The sequence below is a fragment of the Numida meleagris genome, chromosome 3, assembly GCF_002078875.1.
Source record: "Numida meleagris isolate 19003 breed g44 Domestic line chromosome 3, NumMel1.0, whole genome shotgun sequence".
Taxonomy (NCBI): Eukaryota; Metazoa; Chordata; class Aves; order Galliformes; family Numididae; genus Numida; species Numida meleagris.
The window spans coordinates 55,708,854-55,723,996 of record NC_034411.1 but is presented as its reverse complement, the minus strand read 5'-3'; the positions used below and the strand labels follow the sequence as shown (position 1 = coordinate 55,723,996).

Sequence of the window (15,143 nt, the reverse complement as noted above, 5' to 3'; positions counted from 1 at the left end):
GCTGCAATACTTGCTGGCAATTTCTTGCACCACAACGTTGTTCAGACAGTTTGGATGTTCAGACTGAGGTTAAATGATACTGAGGCTGCTGAGATGAGTTATGATAGCAATGACATCATTATGTTTGGGGTAGGATTGCTCTAAGAATTTAACTCCAGATGCTATGGCCTTTAAATCAGTGCTAATATGAACTTGGCAGAAGAGTCAGAGATCTCATGCCTGGCCCATCCCCATACAGAAGTCTTGAGTATGAAGTACTCTGAAGGCACGTAGTGAAGAGAAAGCAAAATGTTATTCAGGTTCAAGCAATATCTAATCTGATCTTGAAAAGAATGAGCCAGAGAAGGCCTTCAGAGGAACCTCCCCCCAACTGCTATTTCATTTCATTCTCAATCATCAGATTTTTCATCTGGAAAAATCCAGTCAGATCCTGAAATTTAAAAAAGAGAGGAAAAAGAGGACTGTTTCTCAGAATACTTGAGCTGATGTATGGGAACTGCTGAGTCATGGCCTGAACCACTGATTGAGCACCTGGAGGAAAGACCCAGTCAGCCCTGGGAGCACAGGTGAAGGCAATTCACCTGTGCAACCAGAAGGGGTGGAGCCTGGCTCCACCCCTCTTAGGCCTCATTTAAGGGCTGACTGCCCCTGAGGAAGGATCTCTGCCTGGAGATCCTTCCTTGGTGGGAGCCTTTTCCTGCGAGCCCCAAATCTTCCGATCCGGGTGAGCGCTGTATTTTCCTTCCACCTTTTGTAACGCTGTTTCCATTGCGTTAGTCCTGCTTATCGCTACAGCTGAGATAAAAGTAAATCTCAAGATAAATTCTCTGGTCTATGTTTTCCAGGAGGAGTATGGTATACAGCGTGGGAGAAAAAGCTTTAGGAGTCTATGTATACTGAAACAAAACTCATCACATCTGAAGAGAAAGCAAATCTCTAAGAATTTGATAGAAAACGTGATAAAATGCAACATACATTTGTCAGTATGCCAGACTTGCCTGACGTCTTTTTTTGAAGAGGGAAATGTGGCTAATCTAACCCACACAGTCTTCGGTAATTTGGGTAGACAGTGAAAACACATGGGAATTAATTATGTAAAATGGAAAATAAGAGAACTTTTACAATAAAAATACTAGAGAAAGGAGTTAGGAATGTGTATTGAAAAGGGGAAGGCTAGTACTGAGCTGGGTTTGACACAAAACATAGGCTTGTGCTTATAAATTTGCCAGTGACCCACAGGAGACATGCTCAGCAGAAGAGGACCAGGATGAGCGTACGTGAATGAGATGGAGGTTAGAACTGTGAAGAGGACAGCAAAAAATGAATATATGAATAGTTTGCTAACTCGAAAGAAATATACAGACCTGGAAATACGACAGTTTCCTTTGTCCATTAGGGTGGCTGGGGAGCGGAAAGTTTACCTTAAGAGCATAAAAGACGTTGTCTTATTTAGCCTAACTGAATACAACTGAGTGAAGAAATGTCTGCTCTCTAGAAATACACCTGTGGTAACACATATGAGGGAAGGAGAAGAGCTATTTAAGTTGCTGCTACATTTTGTTGGCACAAGAGAAAATTGGAATAAGTTGGACATGTGTAAATTTAGGCTGAAAATGAGAGGAGAATTTCTGCTTTTTCAGATGGGATTGTTTTCCCCGAAGTGAGACAGATGTGGACAATTTCAAGCAGCAATTTGTGATGGGGATTATGAGATGTATTTTGGAATGAGAAAAAGAGACCAAACTTAAATAGTCAGAAGTTGTCCTCTAGTCCTACGTTCTAGGAGAGGGAAAGAAAGAATTTTAACATAATTCCATCATCCTATGTTTCTTCTTTCTCTCTTTCTCATTCATTTCATTTCAAGCTCTTATACTTAATCTTTAATGACCCTCTCATATTTTAGGTTTGAACAATGGATTCAAGGGCTATTTTTTTGTCCAGGCTTTGCCTGTTTTGCCTCATGCATGTTTTTATTTATGCTAGTTGAGAAGCAAAATATTAGCAGTGATCTCAATCCAAAGCATATCTTGGTCTAATGGGAAGACATGGGACAACAAAGTTCTTTATGAAAAACCAGTACTTGGGAGTTACACAGTTTCTCATTTGCTCTTACATTTCACCTTTTATTAATAGGCTTTTTTTTTTTTTTTTAGAAAGAAATTGATAGACCAAAGGAGAGAAAATGATTGTTCAGTTCAACATACATCCATAGCAGGTATGAAGTCTTGCTGAGCTATAGGGCCATCTTTACCTTAGTTACATTAAACCACCATGGTAGCTGCAGCCTGCAACACTCAAATTGTAGTGTGGAAATGGTACTTGGAAGCACCTGCAGCTTTGGCTGATTCCAAGCAGAGCTGTGGATGCTCAGCATCCCTCTATACAGAAGAACTGGGATGGGAAAGAAGTCTGTACTGCAGCACAACTCTGTCTCCCTTGCAGTAAGCCGAGATTCCTGTCTTTAGAAGTCAACTTCAGAATCTGCATACTTATATGACACTGGACCAAGTAGCAAGGAAAAGCTGCAGTCATCCCTTATAAACCTGGCATATTCCTGAGGTACAGTCAGCTTCAGATCTCATTTATTTGCTTCTAGGTAATCTCCCAATTACTCTAAAAAAATTTAACTCCAGTCCTGAAATGGACTTTTAGACCCATTAAAGTGGCAAAACAGACAGCAGCCCCTATAGCACAATCTACCAGAAGGAACATAATCTGTAGGAGGTCAGTTGGAAATACTGATTTCAGGGGTTTTCTTTATCACTAAATTACTGTAATCCTAAAAATCGTATTCAGGTAATTCTGCAGTCCTCTCAGCAGCTCCTTGCCTTGAGCTTTAATGCAGGCAGAGCTGTCATCTTCATACATGATAATGTTTATGAGTTAGCCTCTTTGGTTTGTATATGGAGAAAGCTCCTGGTGTGCAGTGACATAAAATATCCACCAAGAAAGAAGGATATGGTTTCCCCAAACTACATATTTGGAAAAGCTGCATAGAAACAAGATAGGGATTTTCTCTTCCTTCTTTGTGAGCTCACTTTAGCTTGACCTAAATTGCTAATTAATGCAAATTTTCTCAGTGAAAAAGGATTATGGATACTCTTTCCCTTATCAGGTTTCAGACAAACAAATCCTTAATCTGTGCAATAAACTTCCTCTCTGAGACATTCCCCGTCATTTTTTTATCTGCTTCTTTTTCTTCATTTTATGGAAGACAGCTATTTCATTTCCCATTTATCAGCCATTTATCTTCTTCCCATCCTGAATAAATTTGTATTAGCTCTTGGTCCGGACCTAAAAGGACAATGAATTTCCAGGCTCACTGAGGTTACCATATCATCAGCTAGTATTTAAGTGGCACAGGCAGTTCATTATTCATCATTCATCCTGGATTAACCATTTTGTTGTGCTATATAAAGTGGTATTTTATTTCAAGATGAGTGAAGTTATATATTGCAAAACGTTATCTGAATGGTTTATAAGGGAGGCAAATGCCACAGAAGAAGGCAGTACAAATACCACAAACCCCTGCTTCCCAAAACCATTTGGCAGGGATGGCAGTAGGCACCAATGAAAGGTCCCTCTGCTCTGGGATATCCTGTTGGCCGACCAGCAATAGCACATTTGCAAGTTTACCCCATTCTCAAAATCAATCCAGTTCTGTTGGTAATCCTGCATAGTTCTGGAGGGTGAGACTTCCAAGTCCCTCATAACAGAAAGACATATCTTCTGCCAGTTAACAAAACCTTTTAATTGAACTTTTGGAAAGTCAAAATGCATCTAGTATATGAAAAAGAGAGATTGCCCAAGCATTTGTTGCTAAAACAAGTCAGTGGGGGGATTTATACTGGAATTCAGTATGTGGCATAAGTGGAGAGGACAAGGGATGGCAGCAGAGCAAAAGTCCTCGCAGTGAAGGTATTTATTTCCTATGAGATGATAATGTGTTTTAATCTTTCAGTCTTGTCAGATGGAGATACTTATACGCCATGACCCAAAATCATGTGAACATTGGCTTTTCAGAAATTACCATAATTGGAGTAACTTTGGATTCTCTCTTTATGCCTCTAAATGCCCCTCCTTCTCTCCCATTCTCTTTTTAGATTTCTGTGTCATCATTAATTTAAAAACAATATTTAATTAAATATCATCTTGATCTTAGTCACACTGAATTATTATACCTCTTGAAGCCAAAAAAGACCACAGGCATTGTCAATCATTTGCTTTTCTTTTAAACAGTGTAGATTTTAAGTGGATGGGATCCATACCTACTTGTTCCAGCTCTTCCAGCAGCGAGTGCTACAAGTTATTCTGCAAAAATAATAGTTTCTACTTTTCTTTTTATTTCATCTGTGGGCTGCCTTTTAATTTCAGCCCTTCCTTCCTGTTCTCCAGCCTCCGGATGTGATTAGCCCATACCCTGAATCATCTGACACAGCAGGCAGTGTCGCAGAGGGTCAGTGCTTTGTCATCAGAGAATATGCCAGGCTTAAAAAAATCTGGTCCTCAAATTCAAGTCAATATGAATGCACTTTCAGCCCAGGCTAAATCCACAGAGCTCTGCCAGTCCTTTCTGCACTCTTGGTCAGAGCAACAAAGAGGATTGCAATTTAACAAAAACATTAGGCTAAATGGAAAATAAAAACAATGAAGATACATCTGGCACTTTCTTCATAAAAAAAATCTAATCAAGTTGAAAAAATAGTAGCATTTCCCACAGTTTAGGGTGTTCTAATCTAGACCGATACGGACTTTTTAGACTTAGAATAGAAATGTGGGCTTTTTTAAGAGAAAGACACTGTAACTTTAAACTGGAGCTATTGGGGTCCCAACCCTTGTTTCATTAAAGATCCTGCTAGTGATCTGGGGGAAGCCCATCACAACAAAATCATTCACATTACATATCTGCTTCTGGGTTTCAGTTGATACCAAGTACAGCAGGAATAGCAATACTTCATCCCTGCAGTCGGATCTGCTAAGCTGCCCAGGGCAAGGCCTGCCTCTCACTGTGAGAAGAAGATGTATCCAGTAGGTTGATGGTGTTGGTTATGGCCCACAGGTGCTCTGGTAACGCAACTGTCAAACAACTGACAACCTCACACATTGGATTAAAATCAAGAAACCTAGCAGCTGTATTTCTGTAGGCACAAGGCTTTGATGGTTCTTCAGACAGAATGTCCAGAGCATTGGTAGGGAACTGAATCAACTGTCTTAAACCACCTTGCCCTGACCTCCCAGTAATTAAAACCACAAACACAATTTATGTTACTGGAAGCCAGTAACCCTTTATGAACATGTAGCTCTTCTTGCTTGCATGTGTTTCAAGCATGGATGTAAGAATAATGTGGTTAATACTTGAATGCAGAGGATTTTCTAGACAGAAGATAACGGGAGTAAGAGAAATGTCAATGAACATAAATATCTATTGACAGAAATGTATATAGAGAGAATTTCCTTCAGCTATGTCTGTAAACTGGTTTTACTGATTTTATCCATCTTTTTCACAACATCAAGATGGCAATATCTGATAAAAATGAAAGCATTCAGAAATGAAAAATAGCTTTTTTTTTCTCCTGATCCACTGTCCAGGACTGTTCCACTATTCTTGTTTCTTCAAATATGACTATAGCTAACAATCTTTTCCAATAAGAAATTCACTCAACACCAGTACAGCTTTGAAAACAAAGCTAAACAAAGCTAAACTATCTTCCCTGATTCTAGAAGAAAATAATTTAGAGGCTTACAGTGATAACTTGTCTTAGCTCTAAACAGAGATAGAAGACAACTGGCAATAATTAGCTTGGTACAGGAATTGCAAGATATTTTGCTTCTTCTTTAAGGATATGTTTATCTTTAAACATTTGGGCAATTTTTGGTGAGCTTAGTGTCAAACATACATGTACCAAATATAATATACTTAAATGAGAATATACCTGAGACAAGAACAGTTTATAGGGGCTGATTGTGAATGGTGTTTGAATTGTTTCTGTGAGTCTTAAAGAAACCATGCTGGAAACTACAAAAAATATCATCAAAGACTGCGCTTTTTTCCTTCAAGTGACCCTGCTATCATTTTGCATGTCGGCCCTTAAATCTGACATCTCGGTGCCCAGAAAGGGTTGACTCTAGCTTTTAGATCAGTAGCTGGTACAGGCTTTACTCTTTGCCTGAAGGGTTAAATGGACTGACCATAATCTCGGCATAACGAAGGGAGAGAATGAATGAGAATGAATGAATGAATGAGTGAATGAGTGAATGGAGCAGCTTATCTGCTCTTACTCTAGTCTATTTAAATACAAGGTTCTCATTTTAATCAGTCAGGAAATCCTTTCCATAGAGGAGTCTTTGCTACCAATCTCTTTCTGATGCTTTGCTTCTCCTCTCTGTATATACGCAGGCATACTCAGAATACCTGCCCTGCTACCACACAGAAATGACTTTGTTGCTCAAGTCAAATTAAGAGTGTGCAGTGCTGTCACTCTAAAACAGTTGTAAAAACAGAAAGGACTTAACTAAAGTGATAAGGTGGAGCACTGCATGTACGTTTCTTTAAGAGAACTAACAGTCAAACAGAATACATAGCAGCCTTTTCTAAATCCTAACCTATTTGTCTAAGCTAAAAAATGTAATAGAAAACAAAATCCAGGTGTACCTCCCTTTTATCCTTTTTTAATTGTTAATTGTGATTGCAGGCAAATTACAGGCTGTGGAGTATTTTGCTGAGCTCACAAACACCTCTTTGTTCTCTCTTTTTTTTCCCCTCTCTGTGAGATGATGAATAGAGGTGGGTAATGCTGCACTTCAGGCAAGTGAATGAAAGGTGTGCAGGGAGTCATACCCCTAGGTGGATGTGGAGGAGGCAGTCAGAGCGCAAGACAAGCTGCAACAAACCTGCACTCTGATTTGTACTGTATTATCCCACTCTGACTAGCTGCTTGTATTGCGTCAAGCCCTGTGGTCAGCCCTGATTGAGAAATAAATTCCTCAGCACAGAGTGCTTACGTAATGCCTTTTGGTCCCCATCCCCTTCCCCAGCTCCCCTTCACCCCATGGCGTTATTGCCCTTGGTGTTTCATTGAACTGCCCATGCAACGAGCTCCATGCATAGGAGACTGGCATTAGAATACCTTCCCTCCTCAATGACTTTATCTTGAACCAAAATAACTGCAACAACAACAACAAAAGTGTAAAGAAAGAAACAATAAAAGGAAAATCTTACCCTCTTTTTAAAGAATTGAAAGGCTGAGCACTTCTTGACTGGAAATCCATTCATGTCTTTGTTGACCATTTTCCACAATGAAGAGTGCACAGTGATAGATCCAGGGTGGCACTTGCTTAGTGCATCTGCTTTCCTCTGTATCCCTTCAGTTAATGAAAACAGAGCAGGATGGGAGCCTCACCGGCACGGCTTGGGCAGCTGCCCTTTACACATTCATCCTGCTGCACCAGCTACTGCAGCAGTAGCAGCAAGCAGCAGCCTTTCCCAGCCTTCAGTTGCAGCAGGCTGTTTGCTTTGTAGAAACGTCTTCTAAATACACACACTCCTATAAAAGCCCGTAACAGCTTTCACATCACAGGCAGCAGGTCTGAGGCTGAGTGAGTCTCACGTAAACCTGGGTCCTTCCATCCGGTGGGTGCTATTGGTACCACATGCTTCATAAGCAGCAAGGCTACTGGGCTCAATTTGCTATTCCTCTTCGCCAGGTGATGTGATTCACTGCTGTTTGAGATGAAAGCTGGTTTTGATTGTGCAAATTCCAGTGGGAGCTGCTGTTCAGCAACAGCAGGGAGAGAGAGAGAGAGAGAGAGAGGGCGGGAGGGAGAGAGAGATGCACAGTCAGACCAGCTGAGCACAAATAACCATACAAAGGATAGGAGGAAGGCTCAGAGAAAGAAGTGCTGAAAGGCAATATGTTTCCCTTGGGGGAGTGACAACGATAGGCTCTCATTTTATATATAGACAGTCTTTGAGTGAAAAGAGAGATGGGTCAGTCAATTTTTTTCTTTCTTTTTTCTTTTTCTTTTTCTTTTTTTTCTATGTTGCTCTTGTTGCAATGATTTAGACTTTGGTACTTTGGAAAAAAAGCCTATCCAATGATCAGTGCAACACTGGTTTATGTGACAGGACATACTGTAGACAGGGAAGCACTGGAGCTTCATTGTGAAGTTCAATGAGCTTAAAGAAAGCCAGCAGTTCCCATAAAGTACAGTTACCACATCCGATGCAGATAAATATAAAGCAAGCATACACAGACAAATCCGTTCAGATATATCTCCTTTTTCTGCCCTAGAAACAGGGATATAGAGCATTTAAATACAGAACTCTTTCATTACAGGAAAATAGGGCTGAAAGGGATCTTGAAAAGACACCTTGGCTAGCCTCCCATTGATTAAATTTGATTGATTTTCACCAAACCCAGTGATTCCAATAACACGTGTTTAACTAAACTGTAAAATACTACTTAATTATGCTGTCTTTTCCAACAAGGTCTGGAAAATAAAATAGAGATTCTTCACTTCCTCTTGTCCTCTGTTCCAGACTAATAAACGTCAGCTTCAAGAAAAGACCTTACCTTTAATATTAAACTGGTTTCAGGTTCTAGCCGTAGCTTCCTCCTCAGCCTTTCTCTATGAGATTTGTCAGCCCTACAAAGTACAGAGATTTTTCTCCCCATTTGAGGATACTGGTCTACTGCAAATTGGTTACTTCTCAAGTATCTTTATAATAAGGTAAATAAACTGAGCATTTCATATTTTTCCTTTCTCCTCCCCCCCCCTTCTCCTTCTCCTTCCCCTTCCTCTTTCCTTGCCACCGGGATGAAAATTCTAGTCAAAATTGCAGGGGGAACATAGAACCCTGCCATTCAGAGCAGTACCTTGGAAAGTTGCAAGTTCAAGGTCCAAGTCACGCAAAAGACATAATTTTGCATTTTGGTGCCCGTAATGAACTGTCCAAAGCAGTGAGCTGAAGAGCCAAAACCTTGTCAGAATTGTTCAACTTTGGAGAATTAGTAAAATAGTCACTGGCACAAGAAGAAAAGGAATTTTCCACTCTGCCCCTTTGTCTGCAGCTAATGTATTTTACCAAGCAGTAATTCAGCCCAGCTTCTGAAACCTGACCAGCAGTTCAGTTACCAGCTAGAGACATGTTAAAGAGTTTTTCAGAAAGTCTGGAACTATCAACAGATCTCAGTGAGAGCTCCCTGCACTGAGCACCCCCAACACCCAGTCACTAGCAATTCGGGAAAAATCTTTCCATTAATCCTTTCTTGTGCTTTAGAGCTGCCAGGTCTGTATTTCTGTGCTTATAGGTAGAGAAGTAGGTAATAATGATTTTTTACCAGTGGCATCTCCCAGCGCTCTGTTCTGAGCACCATGTGCTTTGTCGGCTAATCTGATTGCATATCTGATTGCATAATAGGAAACAATTGTTCAGAAATGGCTTTCACTTGGGTTAACCATCCAGCTTGCTGTGCATGTACATTTATTTTTGAGATCTTTGATCTATTCAGCCACAGCTTTGATCTGCCTCTCAGCCTCAGATATTTCTCCCAAGGGCTCAAAGCAATCTCCTCTTTTACGAGAGCATTTGTGATGCCTCTATCTTCTCTGTTAGATTCCCAAACTACTAGCTAAAATGTCCTTCGCCTTCCCCCTTCCAGGACTGATGGTAGTGCTGACTGCCCTTGTGAATATATCTCTTGGGTCCTGGTGTCAGGGCCTTTGCCTCCAGATCCTTTTTGCTATTTATTGTGTTTGGATGTTGGCCTATTTTCAGCTGGACAAGTTATGCACTCAAGCTTGTTTCCATTAGAAGAAATGATAATAAACTGTCTTCAAAGTAGCCCAATAGTTTTAAAGTACTGCAGGAGATGTTTTTGGAGGCAGGTGCATTAATGCTTGGGGAATGTGCTAGTATGCTTCCACTGCATCATGCAAAGCCCTCTTGGCCTCTCCAGGATATCAGCATTTTGATAAGATTTCTTCTGAGCTGAAATCCTTTTGGCGATGTGGCCTTGAGTGATTTTATTTGCCAAATTATTTTACCACAATATCAGAAGTGTGACTCAATGGCTGCAGCTTATATCTATCACAGGAGGAAAAAAAGTCTGAAAGAGGAGCAGAAGAGTTACCCCACACATCTGTTCTTCCACCAGTAGACAAAGGTTTAAATTCAGAGAAATTTTCCTCAGAAAAAGTTTTCCACTTCATTATGGTGCCAAAATCATGGCTACATAATTAAATCAGGAAAAAAGCATAAAGCTCCATGTTCACTGTATTTAACTACAATCAAAAAGCATAAAAATTGAGTAGGAAAATAAGAATCTGAGCCAAGCCAATCCCCTCAGTGGTGCTTTATTGTGACTGCTATGAAATACCAAAGGCTTTCATCAACTTGGTGACCTGCCAGATTTACCAGGCACTTTAAACAAGTCCTACAGGTACTTCATTCTTTAACGGACTTTAGTAGTTTCCATTAAACTGTCATATACTCACCCAATGACAAAATAAGTTTTTTATAAGTGCAGTCACAAAAGAAATGCAGAAATTTTCTAGTGGTAAAAATTTGGAGAGCTGAACAGCTTACAGTAATATTTAAGTATCTGTGAGGTGGCCCCGTGGGAGATCATATAAGTTCTTCCACTGCAGATCTTCCTGAAGGAGTACTATAAACGTAGAGTAACACGGTATGCAGAGGAGCAAAGGCACGGACCAGAACTACTCTGCTGGGCCTTTTACAAACACAACATCCTAATAATTGTCCTTGCCTTTAAATACAAGTGCAATATAATGGGTAACTGGTAGTAAATCAGACCAGGGTACATCAGGGAACAAGTAAATCATACTGATGAATTTGATCAGCTACAGATGTGGCAGCTTAAATCTTCTGCTCCCCTGGCCTAAGAATGTTCAAGTCTCAGGTCTTTAGTATCACAGCCCTTGGTGTACTTTCAAAGTTGCCTACATCCCTGGCATGGGGCAAAAATATGCTGCAGATCATTCATAGCATCCTGTCAGTTGTGGGTTCTTATACAGCCACTCAGAGTTAGTGGGTGTTCCTTCCCTACCCTCTCTTCCTTTGCAGTCAGGGAAAGTGGATAGCTTCCAGCAACTACAGTTCTGACATTTGATCCAACAATGATAGACACAGCTTGTTTCATGGAGTATCATTGGAACCGCTTGGAGTAGATGAAAACTGAACAGAGAAGAGTGAGCATTTGACCCTTCCAGTCTTCATCCAGTCTTCAGAAATAGGGCTAGTTTAGTCTGCACATGGCTTTCATTCCAGCTTTGCCTTGGGGCTGTTCTTGACACATCTTCACTGCTCCTTTGGCTGCCAGCCTTGAAACCTCATGGTGTGGGCACCCCACTTACTCTTGCTCTTATTTTTTCTTTATTATATATCTCTAACACAAAACACTCATCCCTTAGCTCCTATTTGGGTTTGCCTCTGTGCTCCACTGCCACACCTGTTCCCAGCTGTATGTATTTCAGCATGCGTCTTGTTGAGCAGATCTTTCTGTGGTTCTTCATCTGTGCTCTCTCCTTGCTCTCCAGGTCACTGGGAGGAACTGGGGATGCGAGTGACACTAACAATAACATCCCCAGATGTGCAATCACCATGTTCACACACCAGAAATTAAAGTTGGTGATACAATGCCTAGCAATAAAAGACTAACATAAATAAAACTGTTGTGGAAAAAAAACAAACAACCCATCTAGCACTTTGGAATCTTTCTCAAAACTAGCAGTGCATCCACTCTTGGTCTTTCAGCCATGCCATTTTCTTTTGAGGTATTTCTGAGTCTCTTCTCAGTGCTGACCAAGATTTGTGGTGTTCAAACTTGGTTTCATTTGGGGAAAAATTAGAACATAATACAACCATAAGAAAGTTATGGTATTTTCCTGAGGCAAAATAACACTCACGGTGTTGTAGGAAGATGGAAGGAAGCGGGTAGGGGAATTTCCTCAGCTGTAAGAAATGACAAAAGATTTATCTGAAAAGTGCTGCCTAGAAATACAGCATGGCCAGAGCAGCTGGCTGGCCACTGTCAGTGCTCCGGCCCTTCCCCACCTGAACTGACTGACTATGTCAGTCTATTGCAGTTTGTGCTGGCTGATTAGAATAGGAAATCTAACTGCTCTCCAGCAGTTCAAACTTCTTAAAAGTGGCTTACAAGTTTTTTTTTTTTTTTTTTTTTTCCCCACACACAATATCAAAAGCAATCTTAAGGTGTGATAGTTTGAAATCCTTTCAGGCCTGGGAGCAATTGTTCCATATTTCATAGGTGAGCTGAAATATCTGTGAGTCGCACATAGTCATTTCTGGCCTATAGAGAGCTGGAGAAATAAAACCATTCCATGGGAAGAAAACATTCATCTATATCCTATAGGCCACAAAACAGTCACCAGAAAATAATGAGTTTTGCCTGATGCTGACCTGAGCAGAATTCAAACACAGCAGATTTCCATGACCGCTATCAGTCAGTTTTGCTAAATAACCTAAGTGAGTAGCTGGTTTTTAATTTTTCCATACTTGACTTTCTCTGTTTGATTATTTAAGGCATCTCATTTCCTTGAGTGTTACTTAGAAGAGGGATGAAAAAGAAATGATACATGAAACCATGAAATAAAATAAAACTGGCTGAGAAAAAGGGCAGATTGGGTTCAAAAGCAACCAAAATTTCACTGGAACAGACAGAGATGCTTTGTTAATGCCAGGGCTCTGTTTTTCCCAGAAAACTCCAATCTAGAATAAAACAGGATAGAGGAAGGTCATTGTTATTACCACAGGCACTTAATTAGATTTCCTAACTGTATCTTGATTGATCTGTAAGATTTAAAGAGCTAGGGGAGCAAAAAACACTAGGGGAAAAAAATGAATTTGATGAACACCTTATCAAGTCAGCAATTTTCTCTAGCTCCTTTTGCACTCCTTAAATCTATACATAAAGGAAAACCTCCCTTCAGCCACAGCAGTGGCTTCACCGCACAGTGTGCCGGTCGATGCTGGGGCTGAATGAGCTCTCCGTACGCTCACCCTATGGCTCCCTCCCATTCATCCCAGCTCACGGGCTGGGGCTGGTGCACATGCATGGCCCTGCACTGCATCCCTGTGACAGTGTCAGTGGGATATTTATGGCTGCCAACAGAGTGCTGCTGGGTCTGTGGCCACAGATGAATGGACAAGCTCACCGGGTAGAAGGAGGCACGCAGGGAAGTTAAGTCCTTCTAAATTAAATAAAAAAAAAAAGAAAACATTAATATTGAAATAAAGGTCTTACCATGTTTGTATTCCACGATTTCACTCATGTTCCTGCTGTCCCCTGGGACAGCGCCATGTCCTGACATTTCCAGGGGTGGGGTTTTATGCATGGTCTGTCCAGGTGAACCATTCTCTTCCTAAGTAAGAAGAAATTAAGGCCAATCTGGGAGAGATTTAAACAAAATCTGTGATGTTTGAGGGGGTGGATGTTTAGCAACTGCTCTGCTTATTTGAAAGAATAGACATGAAATCATAAATAATACCTCGTTACCGGCAGAAAACTTGGTCTCCATTCCCACCAATGACACCTTGAGCATGGAAGCTCTAGTGTTTTTAGAGGGTGGTTAACACAAGCAAGCTCCGTGGAACACTCTGTCATTTTGCCTGATAGTCTCGGGTTTCTACTACGGGTTTATTTAAAGGTGTGCATTTTATTCAAAAACAAACAAAAAGTCACAGCAGGACACACACTTACCTAGGACATTTCCCTGTGCTGTCAAGGACAGTTTTATGGGAAGGTACAGACAAATCCAATGTGGAGAGGCTGTTCATTTTCCTCAGCAGGCTCAGCATGCATGCTTGAGCACTCATGCTGTGGAAATCTGCTCACTCTGACTAGCACGTTGAGAAACGAATTATAGCAACCATCCCTCTAGGCCAAAAAAAATTCTCCTGATTGTTACAGTAGCTAGGTTCAAGCTCTCATTGTCCTTCAGTTTTGGGGTGATGTTTTTGTCTGCAGATCTTCTACTGTTCTCATCAGCTTGCTTCCCAGGGCTTTGTGTCTGCCCCGGTCACGTTTTCTGTTCACATGACAGAGACATTAGGCATGAACAGTATGATATTGCCTGTATGAGACTCCACCACTGGCACACTTGGCTGCTGCTGTGCCTTCTCCCTTGTCTGCTGGCCCTCAGGGACACCTCCTGATACCTCACTCTTGATTCCTATTCACGGTGAATTCTAGCTCAGTGTCTCCATATTCCCTGTACTGTAGGTTTTTTTTTTCCATTTAAAAAATCAATCAAACTAGAAGTTTTCCTATTATATTACCCTTTTATATTCTCCAGTCAAGTGGGTAACCACATTAAATTTGGGACCCAACGTTTCTTTTTTTCACTCTGCTTCGCTATACAATAACAAGACAAACATCCCAAAAGTACAAATCAATAGCATGTAGTCCGCCAAGAATGGACTTACTTAAAGACTCCTTGGCACAGAGGTGAGGAAAAAACTCTGATGGACCATCACCAACTTAGAAATATTCCCAAAAAACCCGATCCCTCAGAAGTATCAGATGAGTCACAATTACTCATTTGATCCTTCAGATGGCTGGGGAAGGGGACATGGGGCAATGACTTATTAACATTAGCTCATATCATCTAAAAATTGCAACAACCCACATGCAGCTCAGTTACAACAGCTGCCATGTAGGGCAGACTGAGCCAAGAACCACCCAGCCTCCATCGCTTCTCTCCCAAAATTTGCTGACTCCTGTTGCAGTCAGACCTAAGGTATGAGCTGTTTGTGTAGGAGTGTTTCCAAGCTGTATTTCTCCAAGTCACAGTAACACTGATACAAACACTGTGCTAGTCCACATTGTCATCTAGCCCTGCAACAGGGCAAACTGAGTGGCAGTGCTGGCTGATTTTTGCACTAAATCTCAAGGTCTGCCAACCAGTCCTGAGCTGCTTTGAAGACCAGGGCTGAGCAGTAGTTGTGTCCACAGGAACATTTGACATCTTCTCAAGGAGAAAAGGAGATGAGCTGGCTTTCTGAAAGACAATGGTTTTGTTGGTCTTTTAAAAAAAAAAAAAGAAAAAAGATGGTTGCATCAGAAAATATTTATGCACAGGCAATTTGAAAACACTCAGGT

At 40.9% G+C, this 15,143-nt stretch overlaps 1 protein-coding gene and 1 long non-coding RNA gene across 3 annotated transcripts in view; one reads left to right on the top strand and one right to left on the bottom strand.

Moving 5' to 3' along the window:
• SGK1 (serum/glucocorticoid regulated kinase 1) overlaps positions 1–7,865 on the bottom strand; it is a 74,772-nt gene extending 66,907 nt beyond the window's left edge. The window contains exon 1 of the mRNA XM_021389852.1: positions 7,220–7,865. Coding sequence (XP_021245527.1) covers positions 7,220–7,288 — 69 coding nt within the window. The 5' untranslated portion in view covers positions 7,289–7,865. The remainder of the gene's footprint in view (positions 1–7,219) is intronic.
• LOC110395450 overlaps positions 1–15,143 on the top strand; it is a 140,250-nt gene that overhangs the window by 17,723 nt on the left and 107,384 nt on the right. The gene's annotated exons all lie outside the window — the stretch shown is intronic.